A 23,782-nucleotide genomic window follows, 5' to 3' on the forward strand; every position below is an offset into this window, starting at 1 on the left:
CTTTAACCCAACAAAATGAAGAACTGGTGAAAAAATTCCAAGTCAAGACAGCATGTAATTTGGAAAGGAACTGAATGATGTGTCTGCTGCCTATATCTTTCTGGATGACCGAGGTCATATGCTTGTACCATCATTAGGAGATGAGTGAAAGGATCATATTGCAATGGGATAACATGTCACGATTCCTAAATTTGTGGGCTGGACTAACGTACATTATGTTGATTAGGGTGAAGAACAGTGGCAGGAAGCTTGGGTGAAGTGTAAACACGGACATGGATCTTTTGGATTGAGTGACGTGCTTCTGAGCTATAAATATTTCATCACTGTAATGCATTCTCAAAAGAGAGACACACTGTTCCTCCAGGTGACTTTAAAACCATGGTGGGAATAGTCACAATCCTGTAACAAGGTGTGATCAGCAAGGAAGGAGCAGAGAAGGCTAATTCTACCAGGATCGACCTCTTGGCAAAAGGCTTGGAGAATGGCCAAATCATAACAAACATCCTCCTTTGTCAGTCTGACAAGCACAAAGTCCACAACTTATGGACAGCCCTGCCCACCATCATGGTTGGCACTTGTGAAGTGACTCTTAGGTTCTCTGCAATGAAAAACCAGAACCTGTTTGCTGAGAATGTGTTATGGAGTCATAGAGTCATAGAGCCACAGAGCAGGGAAATAGACTCTTCGGCCCAACATGCCCACGCTGACTGTGATGCCCCATCTATGCTAGTCCCATTTACCCACTTTGACCCATATCCCTCTAAACCTTTTTTATTTATGTACCGGTCTAAATGTCTTTTAAATGTTAGTACGCCTCAACTACCTCCTCTGGCAGCTCATTCCATACACCCACCACCATCTGTGTGAAAAAGTTGCATAGATTCAGATTCCTACTAAATCTTTCCCCTCTCACCTTAAACCTATGTCCTCTGGCTCTTGATTCCCCTGCTCAGTTGTCATATCATTTAACAGGATCAACATAAAATTAGGATTGAAAATTAATGGCATATTCCAATTGCTTAACTCATCCACAGTCAATGGTTAAAAAAACGGCAGACAGTAGATGTACAGTTTAAATTATGCACCAAATGTGACCAAGGTTCCCTACCATCTTTATGTATGCATTAAGTTAACCACATGAGTCAAATAGAATGCTGTAGGCTTCGGCCTTATTAAGTGATTTATATTTACTAATAATAAACAAACAGAAACGACGCCTATTCTCATTCTCTCTGTTTTGTTTTGTGTGTGTGTGTGCGCGTGTGTGTGTGCCAGGACCTACAGCATAGAGCAAAATGGTTATTTGCATATTATGACTCCTTCTGGACCCATTACTAATTGGCCTAGAATAAAACACAAGGAGAGAGGCCATGCACAGTAGGCAGGGATTCAATTAAATGCAGTTTTACTACCTCACCTGTACCAAAAGTATAAACCAAGAAATTACCATGAGGAAAGGTTTCCTGTGAAATTAATGCTGCCATGTGAAATTACTGCCTTTGTGGTTTTTAAAAGCAATTGGTTAATTAATAATTTCTGATAAATGAGCAAACAAGGATATGATGTGAACAGATGAAGCATTTATAAAATAACCTTGTAATTATGAGCCTCTGGTTGTTCTGTGCCAATGAGCAAATTTTCCCTTTGTTGTGCCTAATTTGTCTATGTATAAAAAGATCACTGACATGGATTGCAGTAAAAAGTGGTTTATCCGCTAAATACAGAATGAAACAAATCCAAACAATTGAACACGTTGATTGAAATGTGATATTTTGAGAAGATTAGTTATTTTCAGCAAGATTAAAGGTCGTTTTCCAGTCCACCTTGTTGACCACAGGTGATCAAATGTTAAAACTAGTGTGAATTTTTTTTTCTTCATATTTCTTTATGACATAGGTAGAGACCATTCAGCCTATTGAGTTTATGTAAGTTTTCAGAACAATCACATCAATCGAAGATGTACATAAAATGTTGGAGTAACTTAGCAGGGGCAGGCAGCATCTCTGGATCGAAGGAATGGGTGACATATCGGGTCGAAACCTTTCTTCAGTGAGTCTGGGTAGGGGAAGATACAGAGATAAGGTAGCGTAAGGTGTGAAAATGAGACATAAGGGATGGTGCTCAAGGAAAATGTAGAATAGATCATTGTTAGCTAGGAGAAGGTAACAACAAAGCAAAGAAAGATAAAATGTAAACGAGGACAGTCAGACTAGTCGGAGAACCGGGAAGGGGGAGAAATGGAGAGAGAGCGAAAGCAAGGGTTATTTCATCCCATCAATCCCTTTCCTCCACTTATTTTCTTGCAACTGATTTTCTCTCATATGTCCATCAGCACTCTTTCCACAAATTCACCCTAACTAGCAGCAACTTACCTAATTTCATTGAAGACATACTTGCTCCAGTGGTCTTCAACAGCAAATCACAATGGTCCATGTCCCCCCTACCCCCGTCCCCACCCCTACTCCCCCCCACTACCCTCCCCCCACCCCCACTCCACTCCCCCATCCCACCCTACCTCCATTCCCCCCACCCCTCCCCCCTCTTCTTCCCCCTTCTCTCCTCCCCTCCCCCCCTTTCCCCCCATTCACCCACCCCATCACCTCTCAACATCAACGGGCCTCATGCTAGGCAGCGAGCAGGCCAGCGGTGAGGCCAAGGCAGGCCAGCGGCCAGCGAGCAGGCCAGCAGTGAGGACCGGCCAGGCCAGCGGCGAGGACTGACTGGTGGTGAGGCCAGGCCAGGCCAGCGGGGAGTCCAGGCCAGGCCAGCGGCGAGCGGCGAGGGCAGTGGCGAGGCCAGGCCAGTGGTAAGGACCAGCCAGGCCAACGGCGAGGACTGACCGGTGGTGAGGCGAGGCCAGCGGCCAGGCCAGCAGCGAGGCCAGTGGGGAGGCCAGGCCAGGGCAGGCCAGGCCAGCGGTGAGCGGCAAGGGCAGCGGCGAGGCCAGGCCAGTGGCGAGCAGCGGGGCGGGGCAAGGGGCAGGGCGAGTGGCGAGGCATGTGTTTTGCGGAAAAATGTGAGGCGAAATCGGAATGGCGGAAATGAAATAAGAAAGAGGAAACTTTCCGCCAAATTCGGAAGGGTTGGGAGGTCTGCATACCCTCTGCGAGAATGATGTACCTCCATTTTAAATGACAGTCCTCTTATCTTACAGACAAGTCCTTTTGTGCAAGACTCTCCAACCAGTGGAAACATCTCAACATCTATCCTGTCATATGTGGATAAATGTGAGATTATCCACTTTGGTGGCAAGAACAGGAAAGCAGATTATTATCTGAATAGTGTCAGATTAGGAAAACGGAAGGTGCAACGAGACCTGGGTGTGCTTGTACATCAGTCACTGAGAGTAAGCAAGCGGGTACAGCAGGCAGTGAAGAAAGCTATTGGCATGTTGGCCTTCATTGTGAGAGGATTTGAGTTTAGGAGCAAGGAAGTCCTACTGCATTTGCACAGAGTCCTGGTGAGACCACACATGGAGTATTGTGTGCAATTTTGGTCTCCAAATTTGAGGAAGAATACTATTGCTATTGAGGGAGTGCAGTGTAGGTTCACCAGGTTAATTCCCGGGATGGTTGGACTGACATATGATGAAAGAATGGGTCGCCTGGGCTTGTATTCACTGGAATTTAGAAGGGTGAGAGGGGATCTTACAGAAACATATACAATTCTTAAAGGATTAGACAGGCTTGATGCAGGAAAAATGTTTCTGATTTTGGGGGAGGTCAGAACCAGGGGTCACAATCTAAGAATAAGGAGTAGGCCATTTAGGACTGAGATGAGGAAAAACTTTTTCACCCAGTGAGTTGTGAATTTGTGGAATTCTCTGCCACAGAAGACAGTGGAGGCCAATTCAGGATGTTTTCAAGAGGGAATTAGATTTAGCTCTATGGGCTAAAGGAATCAAGGGATATGCGGTAAAAGCAGGAATGGAGTATTGATTTTAGATGATTAGCCATGATCATATTGAACGGAGTTGCTGGCTCGAAGGGCCGAATTGCCTACTCCTGCACCTATTTTTCTATGTTTCTATGTTTCTATCCCCCTTCGGGATATAACATATCATAACATAACAAAACAGGATATAAGGTCACACCTCATTCTTCTAAACTCCCAATAATACAGATCAACCTTTTTCACTATGTGTGATAGGACAACATTCTCACCACAGGAAGGGATCCAGTAAATTCTTGGCAAAGATCCTAACTGATATGAACTGTTTGTTTGCTGCATTTGTTATACTAACTGGCTCTACTTCGTGGAGGAAGATGGTTGTGTTGAGCCCAGACGAAGGGAGATTACTAGGATTTTGAATTTCATAAAACACCACTTAATACACAGCCCAGCAGCACACAACATTAAGGAAATTGAACAATTGAAGACACTTCTGAAAACTTAGTATGATCTTTGCAAGTACATTTTACATCAGCCTGAGATTTCTCAGAATGATTCCCTGCCAATGAATTAGTGTTGAAATGTACCACTGCAATCTAGGAAGTGCAGCAATCAATTCACAGCAATTAATTTTCACGTAATAAGTTCTCACAGACAGTAATTGGTAATGATGTGATAATGGGGTAGAAACTTGGCCCCAGATGCTTGCATTTAATTACCATATAGAAGTAGCTGTGAATTGTAGTCATTTTCTAAAATTCTGTCGCATTGATGCCAAAGTAGCACTAATGTTTGTACCCACACATCTTATTCCATTCAAATCCGTTAAACTGAATTTCTCAGAAGTGAGCATTACCAATGGGCAATTATCTGCATACATTTTGCACTGGGGAGTGAAAAAAAAATCTTCGTATCTTGTATAAGAATGTTGTAAATTCAGATTAGAGAGTTATTGAAGTATTTTGCTCTGTAGGTAATGATAAACTATTATAGTTACAATAGTATGTGGTAGTTGCAAATCTCATGGACAATCATAACCACGATACAGAAACAAGGTACTGCAAAAAAAAGCACAAAGTGCTGGAGTAACTCAGCAGGTCAAGTGGCATCTCAGGATAACATGGATAGGTCACATTTCAGGTCGGTACCCTTCTTCAGATTTGCTAAGTTTGACAGAAATGTGACATAAATGTTTCAAGAGTAAATCAAGCATCGCAGATGGTATGCGAGTGTGGATGGGATTTTTTTAAATTTCCATTCCTTTCATATACATATTCCCCAACAAAATTGAAAGAGCCCATTTTGCTCCAATCTATACTGTCTCACAGCAATCCCACCAATTTCCCTCCCCCAACCAACCCCTGCCCTCTCCATTTCTCTGTAACCTATTGTCTTATGTCCATTTACATCCAATAGCCCCTCCCTGAACATCACCTACACATGGAGTAATTTACAGAAGCCTTATTAAACAACTATCCATCAGTTCTTTGATGTGGGAGAAAACGCAGACCATCCAGCAAAAATACACACAGCCACAGGGAGAATGGACAAATCACACATGGGTAGCACCAGATGTCAGGACTGAACCCAGATCACTAAAGAGATAAAATAACTAAAATATCTGTATAGCGCAGCGGTAGAGTTGCTGCTTTACAGCGAATGCAGCGCCGGAGACTCAGGTTCGATCCTGACTACGGGTGCTGCACTGTAAGGAGTTTGTACGTTCTCCCCGTGACCTGCGTGGGTTTTCTCCGAGATCTTCGGTTTCCTCCCACACTCCAAAGACGTACAGGTATGTAGGTTAATTGGCTGGGTAAATGTAAAAATTGTCCCTAGTGGGTGTAGGATAGTGTTAATGTACGGGGATCACTGGGCGGCACGGACTTGGAGGGCCGAAAAGGCCTGTTTCCGGCTGTATATATATGATATGATATGATACCACGGTACAGCACATAATGAACCAGGCATGTTCCTGCTGAGATTTTCCAGCTGAACTTTGAGTTGCTAACCTTACTAAAAGCTTATGTCTGCACCAATATAGGCAAACGTTTATCAGGATAAATATTTATCCACTTTTCTGAAGAAGGGTCTTGACCCAAAACATCACCCATTCCTTCTCTCCAGAGATGCTGTCTGTCCCGCTGAGTTATTCCAGCTTTTTGTGTCTCTCTTTGGTTTAAACCAGCGTCTGCAGTTCATTCTTATGGAATACCTGACTGGGCATCTTTGTGGATGTGCAAGATAAAATAATCAGTGGGAGATTAGCCCCTTTGCTGCAGTTATAAATCCCTTCCTACATCCACATTTCTGTCATAAACCTGTTGTGGGTGGAAAGTAAACATGATTCTAAATCACAACTGGAGTTTACCTTTGATTTGCACCAATCCCCAAACAACAGGAGATGCCAGTGTGAAAACATGACATCACTGCCATCTGTCTTTCACAGCTGGTTTCTAGACAATTGGAACAACATTTGCATTAAACCTATAGAATTACTCAGTGTCTCCCAAGGGTGACAACAGAATGGAATCTATCTGGAAGAAGCACAAATACAGCTTGTTTGTTATTTGCAATGTAGAGAAATGGAACGGACGCTTCTCAAAATAAGAGAAGGGATTTCATGCCAGTGGGCCACACGAGTGCCACGGGTGTGGGGTAAAATTGTGATTTGGGTAAACAGTATTGCTGTTTGTGCAGCCTCCGAGAATGTTGGATGAATTTTCTCGCACGGTTCCTGTATTGTATATATTTATTTACTTGAATAAAATCTATTTTGAAATTTTGAAAAAAGATTGTCAATCCCCTTCTAAATTACTGTTTGTTTAACCTCTGAAAGTCAACTACCATTGCAGATCATTACTTTGTACATTTGTAGTAAGTCACTTCGCCCTGCTGGTCAATATATTTGGTACGTTATGAACACAAAGGTGGAGGGATAAGAGGCACAATGGGAAGTTTTCCAGAAAACTATTTCAATGGTATCTTATGCTTAAATCTTCAGAAAAATATATAATATTCCTTGCAAAAATCTATGTACTTAAATCTTGGATATCAGAATAATTCTTTATAATGAATTGAGGTGCATTGCCATATGAAACGGGTCATTATTGGAGAAGCAATTATGGAATGAGTGATGGAAGATACTGAACAGGGGGCAAGGGAAATTACCATGAATAAGTTGTGTTCAGAAATACATTTGGCACCGACATGTTGCAAAGAACAAAATGATGGGAATACCATTGACCTTGAAGATACTTCCAAAGATCTACCAATCTGTGTCGCAAAATCTATTTTCCTGATATCAGGACACTGGGCACCGTGTTATAGGAAAGATGTTATCAAGGTGGAAAGGGTACAGAGAAGATATACAAGGATATTGCCAGGGCTAGAGGGTCTAAGCTATAGGAAGAGGTTGAGTAGGCTGGGACTCTAATCCTTGGAGTGCAGGAGGATGAGGGGTGATATTATTGAGGTGTATAAAATCATGAGTGGAATAGATGCACACAGTCTCTTGCCCAGAATGGATGAATCGAGGACCAGAGGACATAGGTTTAAGGTGAAGAGGAAAAGATATAATAGGAATGTAAGGGACAAAGGGTAGTGGGTGCATGGAACAAGCTGCCAGGGGAGGTAGTTGAGGCTGGGACTATCCCAACATTTAAGAAACAGTTGGACAGGTACATAGATAGGACAAGTTTAGAGGGATATGAACTAAGCACAGGCAGGTGGGACGAGTATAGCTGGGACATGTTGGCCGGTGTGGGCAAGTTAAGCAGAAGGCCTGTTTCCACACTGTACCATTCTATGACTCCACTACTCATACACTGTCAGGCATCGGTAAAATGCATCCACCAACAATTATATCATCAAGTTGAATGGGCAATTAAATACTATTCTCACAATTAGCAAATTCAGGAGTGAAAAGCAAAATATATAACTAGTGTTTAACAGTAACATTTTAAATGCTGCAAAATAAAAGATGGGAGCATATACACTAGATGAAGGCAGAATTTGGGATATCATACATTTCTAAAATAATGTTTTATAAAAACATTAGAAAATAATGTTTTTTTAAAATTCCAATACATATTTTGAAATACTTATTGGGGTGAATTACAATTTCCATCAATATATTTAGGATAAAACACAAAGTGCAGGGAGACCTCAACAAATCAGCAACATCTGTAGAGGAAATGGATAAATTATATCTCAGAGCGGGAGCCTTCTTCATTACACAGGGAAAAGCTGAAAAACAGTACAAGTTCTGGTGGCTAATATAATGATGAAAATAACCTTCTGAACCTTAGTGGGGAACAAAAACACTGGAACGCCAATACGAAGGCTGAAAAGTCACTGACATCCTTTAATTGCCCTTCATAATAATGCTTGTAATCAACAAATTCACTCGTTGATGTCTTGAAATTCCAACATTTGTATGATGTCAGGATAATGTTAAATCATGGAATCACAATTATATATCTGTAATCATAGCATTTGCAAACATTGTGAGGAGATGTCGCCATTTACATTTATCTTTGAAAAAACGCAAAGTGCTGAGTAACAGCGGTCGGGCAGCAACTCTGAAAGACATGGGTAGGTGATATTTCAAGTTGGGCTCCTTCATTCATGAATGGGTTCTCTTTCACTCCCTTCATTGTAAATTTCAGGGCAGATTCATCCTGTGTTGGTTGTGGTGATGCAAAGAAATGTCAAAGTCATAGAGCCCTGCCTTTGGCCTAACTTGCCCACACAAACTAACATGTCTCATCTACACTAGTCTCATCTGCCTGCATTTGGCCCAAATCCCTCTAAACCTGTCTTATCCATGTACATTTTTAAGATAAAACACAAAGTGTTGGAAAAACTTGACGTCATGCAACATCCATGGAGGAAATGGAGAGATGACATCTCTGATTGGGACCCTGCTTCATTACACTGGGGAAACCTGAAAAACAGTCCCAGTTCTGTTGGATAAAATGTAAATAAAATGGATAATGTAACACATTTTTAGAAGTTTGTGAGAAAAGTGGATCAAAGATTAATTTGATCACCAAAACCTGGTATATTTGTGAATCCAAAGCAACATATTGCAGATGCAATAAATCTGAAAACCAGAACAAACAAAATATATTAGAATTACTTAGCAGTTGGGCAACATCGTAGAGTGAGAAACCAAGATAACTTTTCGGATTGATGACATTTCAGAAATGAAACAAGTAAAAAATTGAGAAAGAATGGAGGAGGGTGGAGAGAGCAAACAGAAAGGTCTGTGATAAGGGGAAATCAGAAGAAATTGAATGACACAAGTAGCGATAGATGTGGCTGAAAAAGACTGGTAAGACTGAAGCTATTTCTAGAGGAGGTGGAAATAGGAGAGGAATGAAATCTGAACGATCAGAAAAGAAAGACATATATTCAGTGTAAATGATATCCTCTACCCCGGTGCAGATAGGGTGACCACTTTGAAGGATAATATATTCAGTCTACAAGGATGACCCAGAGCTTCCATGTGCCTGACACTGTAACTCTCCGTCCCTCATCTACATTGACGTCCCTGGATTTTTGGTCCCCTACACTGTTCCAATGAACCTCAGCATCAGCTTTAAAAACAGCACTGCTTCTGATGAGACAATTACATCTTCACGACTCAACAGTTTCACATAGTCAGCTGCTCAAGTTTTTATTTTCATCTCATATTTACAGCATTCTTTCCTCTTCAGGCCTTACAGATTTCATTAATTTCTCCCATTTTCTGTCTATTTTGTTGTCTATCCCATTTTGTTTTCTCTGTCCCTCTCTTTACTGCAAATTTTAACTTTTCATTTTTAGCATTGTCCAGATATGATGTGATGTCAAGTCCCTGAAAGTTTAACTCTTTCAATATCTCTCCACAAAAGCTACTTGGCTGGCTGAGTGTTCCCTGCATTTTCCACTTTCATTTGTTTATCCATTCTGCTTATTTCTTGGTAACCTTGAATTTCTGTTTACAGTGCATATTATGTTTTACTGCCATCAAAATATGGAATGCATAGAAAAATAAATAGAAGTCCTAACAATGATCATGTCATATCATTTAATATTGTAACAAACCCCCCGATCTACTCCAAATGAAAGCTTTCAAAGTGCCCCACTCTCTAAATAGGCAGAGCTGGGACAAGTATCCAAGGACAGGCATCAATTTATTTCAACTCATTTCTTTATAGGACTTTTTGTGGAACCTGACAGACCTGACATTAGTCAGGAAATGGTGTTAGGTAAATTGTTGGGACTGAAGGCAGATAAATCCCCAGGGCCTGATAGTCTGCACCCCAGAGTACTCAAGGAGGTGGCCCTAGAAATCATGGATGCATTGGTGATCATTTTCCAATGTTCTGTCGACTCTGGGTCAGTTTTGAGGGTAGCTAACGTAACTCTACTTTTTAAGAAAGGAGGGGGGAGAAAATGGGAAATTATAGATCAGTTAGCTTACATCGGTAGTGGAGAAGATGCTTTAGTCGATTATTAAAGATGTAATAGCTGCGCATTTGGAAAGCAGTGACAGGATTGGTCAAAGTCAGCATGGATTTATGAAGGGGAAATCATGCTTGACTAATCTTATGGAATTTTTTTGAGGATGTAACAAGTAGAATGGATAAGGGAGAGCCAGTGGATGTGGTGTATTTGGACTTTCAAAAAGCCTTTGACTAGGTCCCACACAAGAGATTATTGTGCAGAATTAGAGTACATGGGGTATTGACATGGATAGAGAACTGGTTGGCAGACAGGAAGCAAAGAGTAGAAATTAGCGGGTCCTTTCAGAATGGCAGACAGTGACTAGTGGTGCTGGGACCCCAGTTATTTACAATATATATTAACAATTTAGGCGAGGGAATTAAATGTAACATCTCCAAGTTTGCGGAAGACTCAAAGTTGGGTGGCAGTGTGAGCTGTGAGGAGGATGCAATGAGGCTGCAGGGTGACTTGGATAGGTTGTGTAAGTGGGCAGAGGCATGTTAAATGAAGTATTAAATAATGTGGATAATTGTGAGGTTATCCACTTGGTGGCAAGAACAGGAAGGTAGATTATTATCTGAATGGTGTCAGATTAGGAAAGGGGGAGGTGCACTGAGACCTGGGTGTGCTTGTACATCAGTCACTGAAAGTAAGCATGCAGGTACAGCAGGCAGTGAAGAAAGCTAATGGTATGTTGGCCTTCATTGCAAGAGGATTTGAGTTTTGGAGTAAGGAGGTCCTACTGTCATTGTACAGGGCCCTGGTGACACCGCACCTGGGGTATTGTGTGCAGTTTTGGTCTTCTAATTTGAGGAAGGACATTATTACTATTGAGGTAGTGCAGCTTAGTTTCACCAGGTTAATTCCCAGGATGGCAGGACTGACATATAATGAAACAATGGGTCGACTGGGCTTGTAATCACTGTAATTTGGGTGAGAGGGGGTCATTGAGACATATAAAATTCTTAAAGGATTGGACAAGCTAGATGCAGGTAAAATGTTCCCAATGTTGGGGGAGTCCAGAAGTAGGTGTCACAATCTAAGAATAAGGGGTTGGCCATTTAAGACTGAGATGAGAAAAAACATTTTCACCCAGAGAGTTGTGAATCTGTGGAATTCTTTGCCACAGAAGGCAGTGGAGGCCAATTCACTGGATGTTTTCAAGAGAGTGTTAGACTTAGCTCTTAGGGCTAAAGGAATCAAGGGATATAGGGAAAAAGCTGGAACGGGGTACTGATTTTAGATGATCAGCAATGATCATATTGAATGGCGGTGCTGGCTCTAAGGGTGAATGGCCTACTCCTGCACCTATTTTTTCTGAGTTCTATGTTTCTATGTTTCTTTCCACCAAGAATAAAATTATTGTAGAATGGCAATCAAAAGTTGTAGAACCTTTTTGTTTCAGAATAATGTTACAACAACAAAAAAAATCAATAGCTGCAGACAATAATGACAAAAATCCATTTTAGTCTTGCCTAACACTTTGCAACAACCTAAAAAGCCAGTCCAAGCCTTGATTCGGAGCTTTAGTGCTTTGAAGTTTGATTATCATTGAAAAATAGTCCATAATTCTTATGAGGCATCCCTACATGTTTGATGCACATCAATTTTATGAACACAAAATACATCTAGATTTATTTATGAGTAACACTGCTTGATTCATGAATGAAGGAGAAGTCAAAAGAATGAACAATATTTTTCAAAAATATTCCCATTAGGATTTTGAAATTGAAAAATGCACATTGCTTCAGAGCAGAAATTTTATGTTGAGATAAATAATATTTCTTATAAATCAAACGTATGCACATTAGAAAAAAGGCTAAACTGCTATTGACCTTGCTGGAAGCAAATCTAAATTGAATTATTATATCGTACACACATACGGGAGATTTATATTCCAGTGCAAAATATAATGTTTCAGGAAAACAAGCTTTCAGTCAGCTGATTCTGTTCTCGATACTAACTTGTGCCATAATACAACTCACCAAACCTTTTCTGCCATTGAATCCAACTCACAACAAGTTTTAGAGACTCTGACAGTAAGCAAAAAAATATAAGAAATTGAAAATTGCTTGTATAATTATCAATGAATGACTGCATTTTTACAAGACTGTAACACAATTTAGTTTAAATAATGTATGCAAGTAATCTTAACCTGTTGGTTGTGTAATAGATTGCGTATGCCATGAGTTGGCATTCACCCAATTTTTGTTAAGTTAAATAAGGATGAAGGGGTCCAAGTCCAGAGATAGAATTAGCATTGCTGGAGGTTTAGGAAGTAAGTATACATGAGGAATAGAAAGAACAGTAGACATTTGACCTTCTATGTATACTCTGCATTTCAAGAAGTCCATCTTTTATCTCAGTGCCACTAGGAGTGCTAACTACATACACTTGATTCTTTTAATATCTAAAAGTTAGATGAGTTGAAGCTGACCATTCAAGTGTCAAGACCAATCACCAAAGCATGTCCAAACAACAGTTCAATATTTAGAGTACGTTGAAAGACCATGTTTATGTTGAGTAGGATACGGAAAGGGGAAATTAATCACTTTGCCCAACTAAAATGCTGTGTGAATCACTATGACACTTTTGGTTCAATTCCCTGCTAATTAAAGTGAACTCACTCTCAAACTGGTTGTCATATTCCGCACTAGATATTTGATGTTATTTTTGATACAATCTAAAATAATTTCAATTGCTGAATACATTTTTTAACATGCAATGCTATTCCAATTCAAGTGATCAAATCTTGTCAGCATTAAAGTAAATGGAAAACGTAATTATGGGCCATTCTTACTCCCTTGAAGGCAGACACAGGTGAAATTATTATGGGTAACAAGGGAAATGGCAGAAGAGTTGAACAGCTACTTCGGATCTGTCTTCACAAAGGAAAACACAAACAATCTCCCAGATGTACTAGAGGACAGAGGACCTAGCGGGGTAGGAGAACTGAAAGAAATTTGCATTAAGCAACAAATAGTATTGGGTAGACTAATGGGACTGAAGGATGATAAATCCCCTGGGCCTGATGGTCTGCATCCCAGGGTCCTCAGGGAGGTGGCTCTAGAAATAGTGGACGCATTGGTGATCATTTTCCAATGTTCAATAGATTCAGGATCAGTTCCTGTGGACTGGAGGACAACTAATGTTATCCCACTTTCCAAGAAAGGAGCGAGAGAGAAAACGGGGAATTACAGACCAGTTAGCCTGACTTCGGTGGTGGGAAAGATGCTGGAGTCAATTATTAAAGAGGTAATAACGGTGTATTTGGATAGCAGTAAAAGGATAAGTCCAAGTCAACGTGGATTTATGAAAGAGAAATAAAGCTTGACTAATCTTCTGGAATATTTTGAGGATATGACAAGTAAAATGCATGAAGGGGAGCCAGTGGATGTAGTGTATCTAGACTTTCAGAAAGCCTTTGATAAGGTCCCACACGGGATATTGGTGAGCAAAATTAGAGCACATGGTATTGGGGGTAGGGTGTTGACATGGATAGAAAATTGGTTGGCAGACAGGAAGCAAAGTGTAGGAGTAAACGGGTCCTTTTCAGAATTAGTGGCGAGTGGAGGGCCGCAAGGCTCGGTGTTGGGGCCTCAAATACTTACAATATATATTAATGATTTGGAAGAGGGAATTAGAAGCAACACTCGCAAGTTTGCGGTTGACACAAAGCTGGTTGACAGTTTGAACTGTGAAGAGGATGTTAGGAGGTTGCAGGGTGACCTGGACAGGTTGAGTGAGTGGGCAGATGCGTGGCAGATGCAGTATAATATAGATAAATGTGAGGTTATCCACTTTGGCGCCAAAAACAAGGAGGCAGATTATTATCTCAATTGTGTTAGGTTAGGTAAGGGGAGGTGCAGCGAGACCTGGGTGTCCTTGTACACCAGTCACTGAACGTTGGCATGCAGGTACAGCAGGCAGTGAAGAAAGCTAATGGCATGTTGGCCTTCATAACGAGAGAATTTCAGTATAGGAGTAAAGAGGTTCTTCTGCAGTTGTATAGGGCCCTGGTAAGACCACATCTGGAGTATTGTGTACAGTTTTGGTCTCCTAATTTGAGAAAGGATGTCCTTGTAATTGAGGCAGTGCAGTGTAGGTTCACAAGATTGATCCCTGAGATGGCGGGACTGTCATATGAGGAAAATTTGAAAAGACTGGGCTTGTTTTCACTGATGTTTAGAAGGATGAGAAGGGATCTTATAGAAACATATAAAATTATAAAAGGACTGGACAAGCTAGATGCAGGAAAAATGTTCCCAATGTTGGGGGTGTCCAGAACCAGAGGCCACGGTCTTAGAATAAAGGGGAGGCCATTTAAAAATGTGGTGAGAAGGAACTTTTTCACCCAAAGAGTTGTGAATTTGTGGAATTCTCTGCCACAGTGGACGCCAAATCACTGGATGGATTTAAGAGAGAGTTAGATAGAACTCTAGGGGCTAGTGGAATCAAGGGATATGGGGAGAAGGCAGGCATGGGTTATTGATTGTGGACGATCAGCCATGATCAAAATGAATGGCGGTGCTGGCATGAAGGGCCGAATGGCCTCCTCCTGCACCTATTTTTTATGTTTCTGTGTTACTCACATGTGTGACCAAAAATGTGAAAAATTATGGAATACATCTCTTCTAATTCAAAGCATTACAGGTATATTTTTTAGTACTGTATATATGACTTATATATGCCGAAGTTTATTCGGTGATATTTTGATATGTTATGCTGACAATGTTTGTTTAGGGTCAGAGGTCAAACATGACTGGTCACATTAATTAGTAAGATTACAGACTTGATAATCGGACACGGTGGGTAAATTCAATGAGGTAAATTCAATATTGAATCTTGTGGAGGTAGTTAAGTACAAAGGGAAAGAAATAACAGATATTTAAAGTCTAAAAATCAAAGTTAATAGTCAGAAAATAATTTAGATGTTACAATTGTGAAAGTTTCCAAAATAATTCACAAACAAAATAATTCACAATTCATATACTTTCTTACACCTGCACATATTTACTTTATGAACAATAGATTTGAACTGGTATGTAATGATTAACAATTATCATGTTGGGAAGAGGTGTGACAAGACTTCAGGAGTTTAATGGGCAATTACTGATGTCTTCATCTCTCGGATGTTTTCTAGGGGTTGAGGATAATTTGCTTCAGATCAGTGGCTTCTGAATGGTTGATGAAGCCATCGTGGGACCCATCGACTCTATTACAAGAGGAGCTTGACAGGACAGATAGTTTATAAGCTGGTGTGCTTCTTCTGCCATTTACAGTGATCTTCAGTGTGCCACATACAAATGGATCAAAGGTCCTCAATGCCATTTTGAATGCTCCATCTCCACTTTGAACAATGATTATCAAGTAAAACCCATCAGAGGGAATGTTATACTTTTCCCAAGGAAGCTTTGAGAAAATCCTTGAATTATTTCTGGCATCCTCCTGATAATCTCTTGCTGTGTAGGATTCAGAGTAAATTCTCTGTTTTGAGAGTTTGGTGATGGATATGGCTGGCCTATCAAAGTCAATTGAGTATAATTGCATCTCTGTACTGACCTAATGGATTTAGGGGAGGATACTGATGTTGGTTTATTTTAGTGAATTTGGAGGATTTTGCAGAGACAGCTTCTGTTGTATATCTCCAGTGCTTCGAGGTGGCTCCTAAAGGTAGTTCATGTCTCCGTACATTACAGGACAACAGGGTGCACTGTGGCCCAGTAGACCAATTGCTTTGTACTGGATTGACCTTTTGATGATCTTTAACCAACAGAAGCTATATTGTTTGGAAGATTTGCAGAGTCGTGAAGTTTACCATAATCAAATCTAATGTTTCCAGTTGAGGGATTAATATTTGTCAATTAAGTATAAAAGTGTGGAATTGCCATTATGTTGAACAGCAATAGGGATTAGTCAAATGAAATTCAGTTTCCCCAACTTTTGTTGCTAGTTTGTAAAACATTGTGCAGGAATCTGGACTGACCCTCAAATTTGTAGCAGTGAACAGACTCTTGGTTTCTCCACCAGAATAAGTTTAGTTTAGTTTAGAGATACAGCACGGAAACAGTCCCATCGGCCCACCGATCCGTGCCGACCAGCGATCCCCACACATTAACACTATTCTACACACACTAGGGACAATTTACATTTTTTTACCAAGCCAATTAGCCTACACACCTGTACGTCTTTGGAGTGTGGGAGGAAACCGGAGATCCCGGAGAAAACCCACACAGGTCGAGGGGAGAACATACAAACTCCGTACATATGGGATAGTCAAGATCGAACCCAGGTCTCTGGCGCTGTAAGTCAGCAACTCTATCGCTGCTGCACCGAGAATGACCAAGATACCTCAAAGCTACTTAACTGGAAATAGCAGGCATTCTTGGATTGAAAGCACAATGACAGTAGGCATGATGGTGAAATCCAGCATTACCTTCAATGTACTACTGCCTTTAGCCATCTGAAGGTAAATAATGTGCACACAACAACATGTAAAAAAAAACAAGGTGTTTTTGCAAAGGCAAATACAGTACGAATTGAAATTACAATAGTTGCTTTATCACTTGCATCCTGATAAATTTGAGAAAGACTTGGATTTTGTTCCACCTTTCATGATCTCAGGACTCTTAACTTGCAGTTGACAATTATGCAGTGATCACTGTGTGTTACTCACCATTATTTTTACAGGCAAAACTGGCTTCATGTATATTTTACAACTGCTCTGGATCTGTGCGTGGATTCAGATTCCTGCAGTATTTCACCAATTAGCTGAGAAAATTGTGCAACCTGAATTTAGATACATATTTTTCTTATATGATTTAGAATTTTGCACTGCTTTTGCCAATGTTGGGTAAACAACACTGGAAGCACTACTCAACCACATGAAAATTCCAGCCCCTTGTATTTAACTGGCCAATATTGATCCCTCAGAGACACACTTGATTTAAAAGGACAGTATTGGAGATGTTGTAAATCTGACAAACAATGCTGAAAATGTTGAGTAGGTGATGCAGCATCTATAGATGGAGCATCCAAGTTTAGTCTACAACCTCTCACGAGAATGAGAAAAAAATTGAAACAAAGCAAGTATAGGGGAAGGGTAGAAAGGAGAAAATGGACTGTCTGTAATTAGGTGAGAGACCAGGAGATTGAATGTACAAGGAGATGTGTGAGACATGTTTTTTTTTTGTACAGAGGGTTGTGGGTTAATAGGCATTTGGATAGGCCTCGGGATATATAGGAAATGGAGGGGTATGGACGATATGCAGGCAGATAAGATTAGTTTATCTTGGCATCATGTTCAACATAACCATTTTGAGCTGAAGGGCCTGCACCTGCACTGTACCTTTCTCTGTCTGTGATCGAAGTGAAGGTGGTTGGCCAATGACTAATATAATATATAATTGAGGGTTGTCTAAATAGAAGGAGGTGATTGAACTCTGAAATTACTTTAAGAGGGGAAAAAGTGATCTGAAATTGTTAGATTAATGGATATATTCTGCAACCAGAGCCCCAATCTGTATTTGGTTTTCTTAAAAGTCAGGCAGAACCACCAATTGGGAAGAGTGTTTGAATGTCTAGATGGTGGGAAGGAAGGAGGTAAAATGTCAGGTGTTGAATCTGATTTAAATTAATTTTGATGGTCCAACTTCAGAAAATGTCACAACACAAAATTCAATAACTCAAATAATTATTCTCCATGTACGAAAATTTTAAATGGTAATACAAGTGCAAATACTCTCAGGGCACTTGCTGGTGTTAAGCTAAATTTATCAAAGAAGAGATAACATGGGAAAGAAATGGGACAAAAAACACACTTCTTTTAGCGATCTGCAATGTTGCATAATCCTTAACTACCATTCTAACTCCATGCACTCCTAAACAATTTAATTCAATCCACAATGCAGGAAATCTTACATTTTACAACCCTTATCACAATTACACTGATCAATAAATTCAAAAGAAAAATTGCAACCTTTTACATTTTTATCATCCCCATTTTGTATTTTCCATAAAAGTGCTACTCATGAATTAATTCACAAATTTAACACTAACATCAAAGAATATTGAAAAAAGTCACATAAATATCTTACTGTCCTTACTGCTGTCACGCCAACTTCAACCATCCTTAGTGATCACTCAAAAAACAGTCAAGACTAGATGACAATGGTAACATCATAGATTGCTCAACAATCAGGCTAATATCACATGTTCTGAATTCAGTCAATCCACCAAGGCTGCTTTTGTTTATTTAAAGAGCTATTCTCTCTGCTTTCTCTCACCTTTTTCACATTGAATTGGGAATCAGTTTTTTTCCCCTCAAGATATGCTGCCTCCATTATATGTTCAGAAATTGAGAGTTCAAATATCCATGTTAAAAAAAACCTGTTGATTCTTAATTGGATAGTTTAACGCACAGCCAAATCAGAGATTGCATTTTTCATCTCATCATTTCCTGGAACATTAACTTGTTTACGGTATGAACTACGGCCTACAGGCAAAGAATAGTGTGTCTGCTGTTATCAACACAACTGAGGAGCACAAGCTCCAACAGACTTTTCCATGTCTCACTGCAATTAACACAATTATTCCAGCATCAGACTGACATTATTACAGAGACAAAATAGGCATTCACTGAACTTTTAATGAATAGCACTTTAAATCCATGATTGTAAACAATTGTATCATTATTCTGTACTGCCTGTTGAACTAACCCAGATGATTGCCATGTTGCATTATATTTATTTCAGGTTGTAAAGTTTTGCTGACTATTTAAGCACGTATAAACTACTACAGTGTGGATAGAATAATAATGTATTACAGTTTTTTTTATTGACAATAAACTGTTTCAACAATGTGAGAAAAATACAACATCCATTTGTTCATAATATTTTATTTTTTTTAAAGTCAATTTTTCCCAATTTTCACCTCAACCTGTTTTCTTTTTTTTAATTCTAAAAAAGTTAAATTTGGTAGCTTAAAATAGGGGTTTGTTTAAATAGTTTATCTGACCAAAAATCAAAAAGAAGTGACCCTTGTAGAATATAAAAGAGCTGGCTAACGGTAGATTACTCCACTCAAAGGCATGATCTTCGGGTTCCAATGTGGTGATTAACCCTGGAACTATAGTCTATGGGGCTCGGTCTCTTCACCTGAATGATAGTGAAGAAGACATCACAAGGGAGGGATCTATAGATTACACATACAAGATAAGAGAAAACGATCTTCTCTGCTTTCTGCCAGAATTTTGGTCCCTCCTTGGGATTCAGATCAATTACTCATAATGAAAAAATACCTGGTAGGTAACTCAAAATGGTTTAATGGCAGGAGGGAACGAAAACAAAAAAGTTAAGTATTTTATTTAAATGATGGCTTCAAGAGTTATCAGTAACCGTTCTAAAATTCTTCTTTGTTTGTGGTTTTAATCATTCTTGGAAGTTAAAGAAGCTACGGATAAGTAGATACTTGGAATTATTGATCTTCCAGATTGTTAAACCATCCCCTTACTGATACCACCACTTCCAGGAAGGAAGGAAAATAAAGGAATACATTTCATTTTACTTAGCAGTTTCAAAAGAGTACAGTAAACACATTTGCAAGTAACACTGTGTATAAACTACATAATGTTGCTGAACTGAGGAGCTCTGATTATTGTAGGTCTGTGACTTGTCACTGGAAAGACCTAGTGGTGGGCGCAAAGAACACAGTCACAGTTTTGAAAAGTTGGTGCAATCTGGGGAACACTCCATCACAAAAAATAGAAAAAACAGTCACATCTAAAACAGTGATATTGCATCTGTAATGCACATTTGTTTGATTCTGTACAATTGGCTTCTTTTGGTGCCGATCTGTGTGGTCGGAGATTAAAGAACGAGCTGCGAGCTCAGTAGGTGTTATTGAGTGCTGTAAACAGGCACACACGGGTCATGGTTGTCACCAGACCAGTCATTTCCAAAAAGTCTCCAAATCGCATCAGTCTCAGACCTGCTGAGAGCTTCGATTCCATCATTAGCAAGATTGTCTCCAATATTATAGGAACCGATTATATTATGCACATCTTGATGGCCAGGACGATAGACTAGGAAGTTGGTTTTTTTAAAGTCGTTGGCTTGTGCAAAATCATGCTGCAACAACAGAAGGGATTAGCAAATTCTCTTCCGTGCTGTGGAAAAAAAACAGACAGAAGCAAGAAATTAGCCTTGGTGCTGACAATTGCCAACATATCATTTCTGTAACTGCCAAAATGAATGCCATCTTTTAAAATTCATAACATGGAAGTTTATATAATATTTCTATGTCAAATCGCTTTCTCATTTCCTTGGGCAATTCTCAGGATCAAACCACCTTTGTCAACCACCCCACCTCAACCTTTCTGGAATTTCACCTATATTAGAACTCTGTAGTCTAAGTCATCTCTGCCAGAGGTTCCATATATCTGTCACTCCTGTTAATGCCAGACTCTATGGACTAAAGCGAGTCAACCAAGAAAAAAATCTTTGTCTTCCAATTTCTTATGTTGTAGCTAAAATTGTACTTCAGTTTTACCCAATAGCTGCAAATACTCCATTTCATCCATTCTATTTTTAGTGGCCTACATTTCAGCCACATATTCATTGCTTTGACTGTGGTCCTTCCCAACATTAAAAGGCTCCAAAAACTTAGACTTAGTTAAGCACTCAGAAGAAGACCAACATAAATATATCCCTTTGTTCTTGATGTTTCATAATTTTTCCACATTGCCTCAAATGTCTTTGGTTAAAATGATCTCCAAAGTATATGAGGCCTAGAAAGGTAGACAGTCATTTTCCCCAGAGTGGAAATGTCAAAAACTAGAGGGCATAGCCATAAGGTGAGAGGTGCAAAATTTAGAGAACGTGTGAGGAACCTTTTTTATTACACTGAGTGTGCTGGGTGCCTGCAATGTGCTGCCAGGGGTGGTGGGGGAGGCAGATATGCCAGTGGCATTTAAGCTTTTAAACAGGCACATGGATATGCGGAGAATGGAAGAGTGTGGATCATGTGCAAGCAGTGGATGTCAGTTTAACCTGACATCATGCTTGGCATGGACATTGTGGGCCGAAGGGCCTGTTTCTATGATGTACTGTTTTCTACATTCCAATCTGTCCATTGCCTATAGCTAGAAATTATCTTGAGCTTACCAGTCAGTAATATAGAAAGGAAATGTGTGTTATGTTGCCCTACAAATGTATTTTCCTGCAGGAAAGCACCTCTAAAGAGTTCTTATCCTGGAATAGTACATTTGGATTTTGGAATGTGGGATTCTTTGTGGTGATCTGTTCCACGTGGTTCTGTGCCAGCAGGCTACTGTGTTATCCTTTCTCTATTTAGCAATGTCAATAAAGCAGAACCATGTGTGGTATTGGTTAGCAGGAATCAAAACAAGGGCACATTCTGAAACTGTCTAATGAAGCCTTGAATAGTATGCAGTCCTCCCCCACACTCGCCTCTCTCCACCTCCTCCCCCAACATACATACACAGAGACGTTTCTACATAAGAAGTGAACTTAACAGCATTTTGTTGGAATTATATTAGTTGGATTATAATACTTTGCAGAAATAATTTAAACATGTTAGCATTCTATTTTGAACAATGTTGAGGGGAAAAAATCCGCTTTAAAGTACATAATAAAGTATCACATATGCTATTTTACTGATTGCGTTTAGATTTGTATCAGAGCTGCAACAGGAAAAGCAGACACATGAAATACTGCGTTAACTACTAACTTGCCAGGCACACACATGGATGGAGAGTCAAGACGTGAATGATATATGTGGAATATTTTATCAATTAATGAATGTATGCATGCCATAAGCAGTGAATAGGCACACACATTTATACTAAGTGCCAGTGAAGCAAGTCACAATGGAATCCAAAGCACTAAACTATTTTCATTCTCTTACACAAAGCTGGCATGTGACAAGCTATTTCCATTCATGCTCATTTAAAAGAATTTCAATGTCCAAATCATTTCCTATTCATCTCTATTTAACACATTTCTACTGGGTTGCATCAAGTGAAATGATGCTGCTTGCCAATTTTTCTTTACTACCTTTATCTCTCCCTTCCTCAAATTTACATGGTTGAAAACTAGCTTTGCATTTTGACCAGCCTTTTTCATGGCAATATTTTCATGCCTGACTGTCCTGCATTTGGATGCAAACTCAGGATTTTTTCTCTCCTGAATCCTTTTTATATTGAATCCTTCAGTTCATCGGCTGATTTGTCTTTATTTACGTTTAAGTCTAGATCACGCATACTAGGTTTTCATAGCCAAACCCAATCCTTCCTTTACACAACAGCCATGCAGGTATTTTCAACAAAAATGAACAGAAAGTGATTAGTAGTAGACTTGCTGGTTGATCTTCCTCTCCCAATCCGTAAACTGTGTTGGTGCGAGAAAATATACTATCCCTCAGCTACTTCTCCAGTTAGTCAAAGTCAAAATTGAAACTATTAACATCCAACACACTTTTCCTTAATTAAAGTCAGATTAGCAATGATCGTCTTAATTCATAAGTATATTTTACAAATGCTACAAGAATGGAAGTTGGTCTGTTATTAAGTTGTGGATAATGGAAGGAAGAAAAATAAAGAATGTGTAAGATAACAAATTTTGGTCAGAATATGTTGAGATAAATGTGGAATAAATTGGAAAATAAAAAAAGGAAATAGAGAATAACTGAAAACCACATTCAATTTGTTTCCTATTTTCTTACTTGTTACAACATAGTTTTATGCCAACCAACAGTGGAAATCCATCAGTCCCTTGGGCACTTTGAGTGGAGGCAGACAGGAAGCTAGCAGAGCCTGGTTAGCACCAATGGGGAAATCTAATGTGATATCACAAGCTTGGTAAGATGGGTGGAGGAGGTGGTTGCATTTGGAGATCAGAGCTAGTGAAGGATTGTGAGTGGAGACCATAACTAGGACGAAAGAAAGAAAAGATGTGGATCAGAGCCTTGAGAAAAGGAGGAAGTAGTTTGAAATTGGAGGCTGTCGCAGCTGAGAGCCCGGTTAGATGATGAGGTGCCATCAGGTGGTTTGGGGAAAGCAGCCCAACGAGAGCAGGTAAGATGGAAAAATCATGGATCTGGATCCTGCACAGGTTCCTCAAAGAGCGCAACAAAAGCATAGTTCTGAGATCATTCAAGAAAAGTGTCTGAAAATATTGTTTTTGGAATTGCTCTAATAAGGTGCCTTGAAGGCAAAGTGATCTAATTGTCCAGGCCCCAAATTGCAAGCCAAAAGTAACTTCAGGTCTTCAAAGGTAAATCACAATCAGAAATGCCAGGTCGAATTTCCAGAGAGGTATAACTCAATCCAGAGATGGCCTTTATTGCATTCCGCTTCAGAAATAAACAACTTTCAGAAAGT

At 39.7% G+C, this 23,782-nt stretch overlaps 1 protein-coding gene across 2 annotated transcripts in view; it reads right to left on the reverse strand.

Annotated features, from left to right (window-relative positions):
• Positions 1–18,393: 18,393 nt before the first annotated feature.
• Positions 18,394–23,782, reverse strand: part of pcdh10a (protocadherin 10a) — a 65,354-nt gene continuing 59,965 nt past the window's right edge. Inside the window, exon 6 of one of the 2 annotated variants that reach the window (XM_078404622.1) lies at positions 18,394–20,548. Coding sequence is in view for 1 of the 2 variants with exons in the window: in XM_078404629.1 (XP_078260755.1) it covers positions 20,529–20,548 (20 nt within the window). In the remaining variant the exon portion in view is untranslated. The remainder of the gene's footprint in view (positions 20,549–23,782) is intronic. The other variant, XM_078404629.1, reaches the window with a different exon arrangement.

Source organism: Rhinoraja longicauda, chromosome 1 (assembly GCF_053455715.1).
Source record: "Rhinoraja longicauda isolate Sanriku21f chromosome 1, sRhiLon1.1, whole genome shotgun sequence".
Classification (NCBI taxonomy): domain Eukaryota; kingdom Metazoa; phylum Chordata; class Chondrichthyes; order Rajiformes; family Arhynchobatidae; genus Rhinoraja; species Rhinoraja longicauda.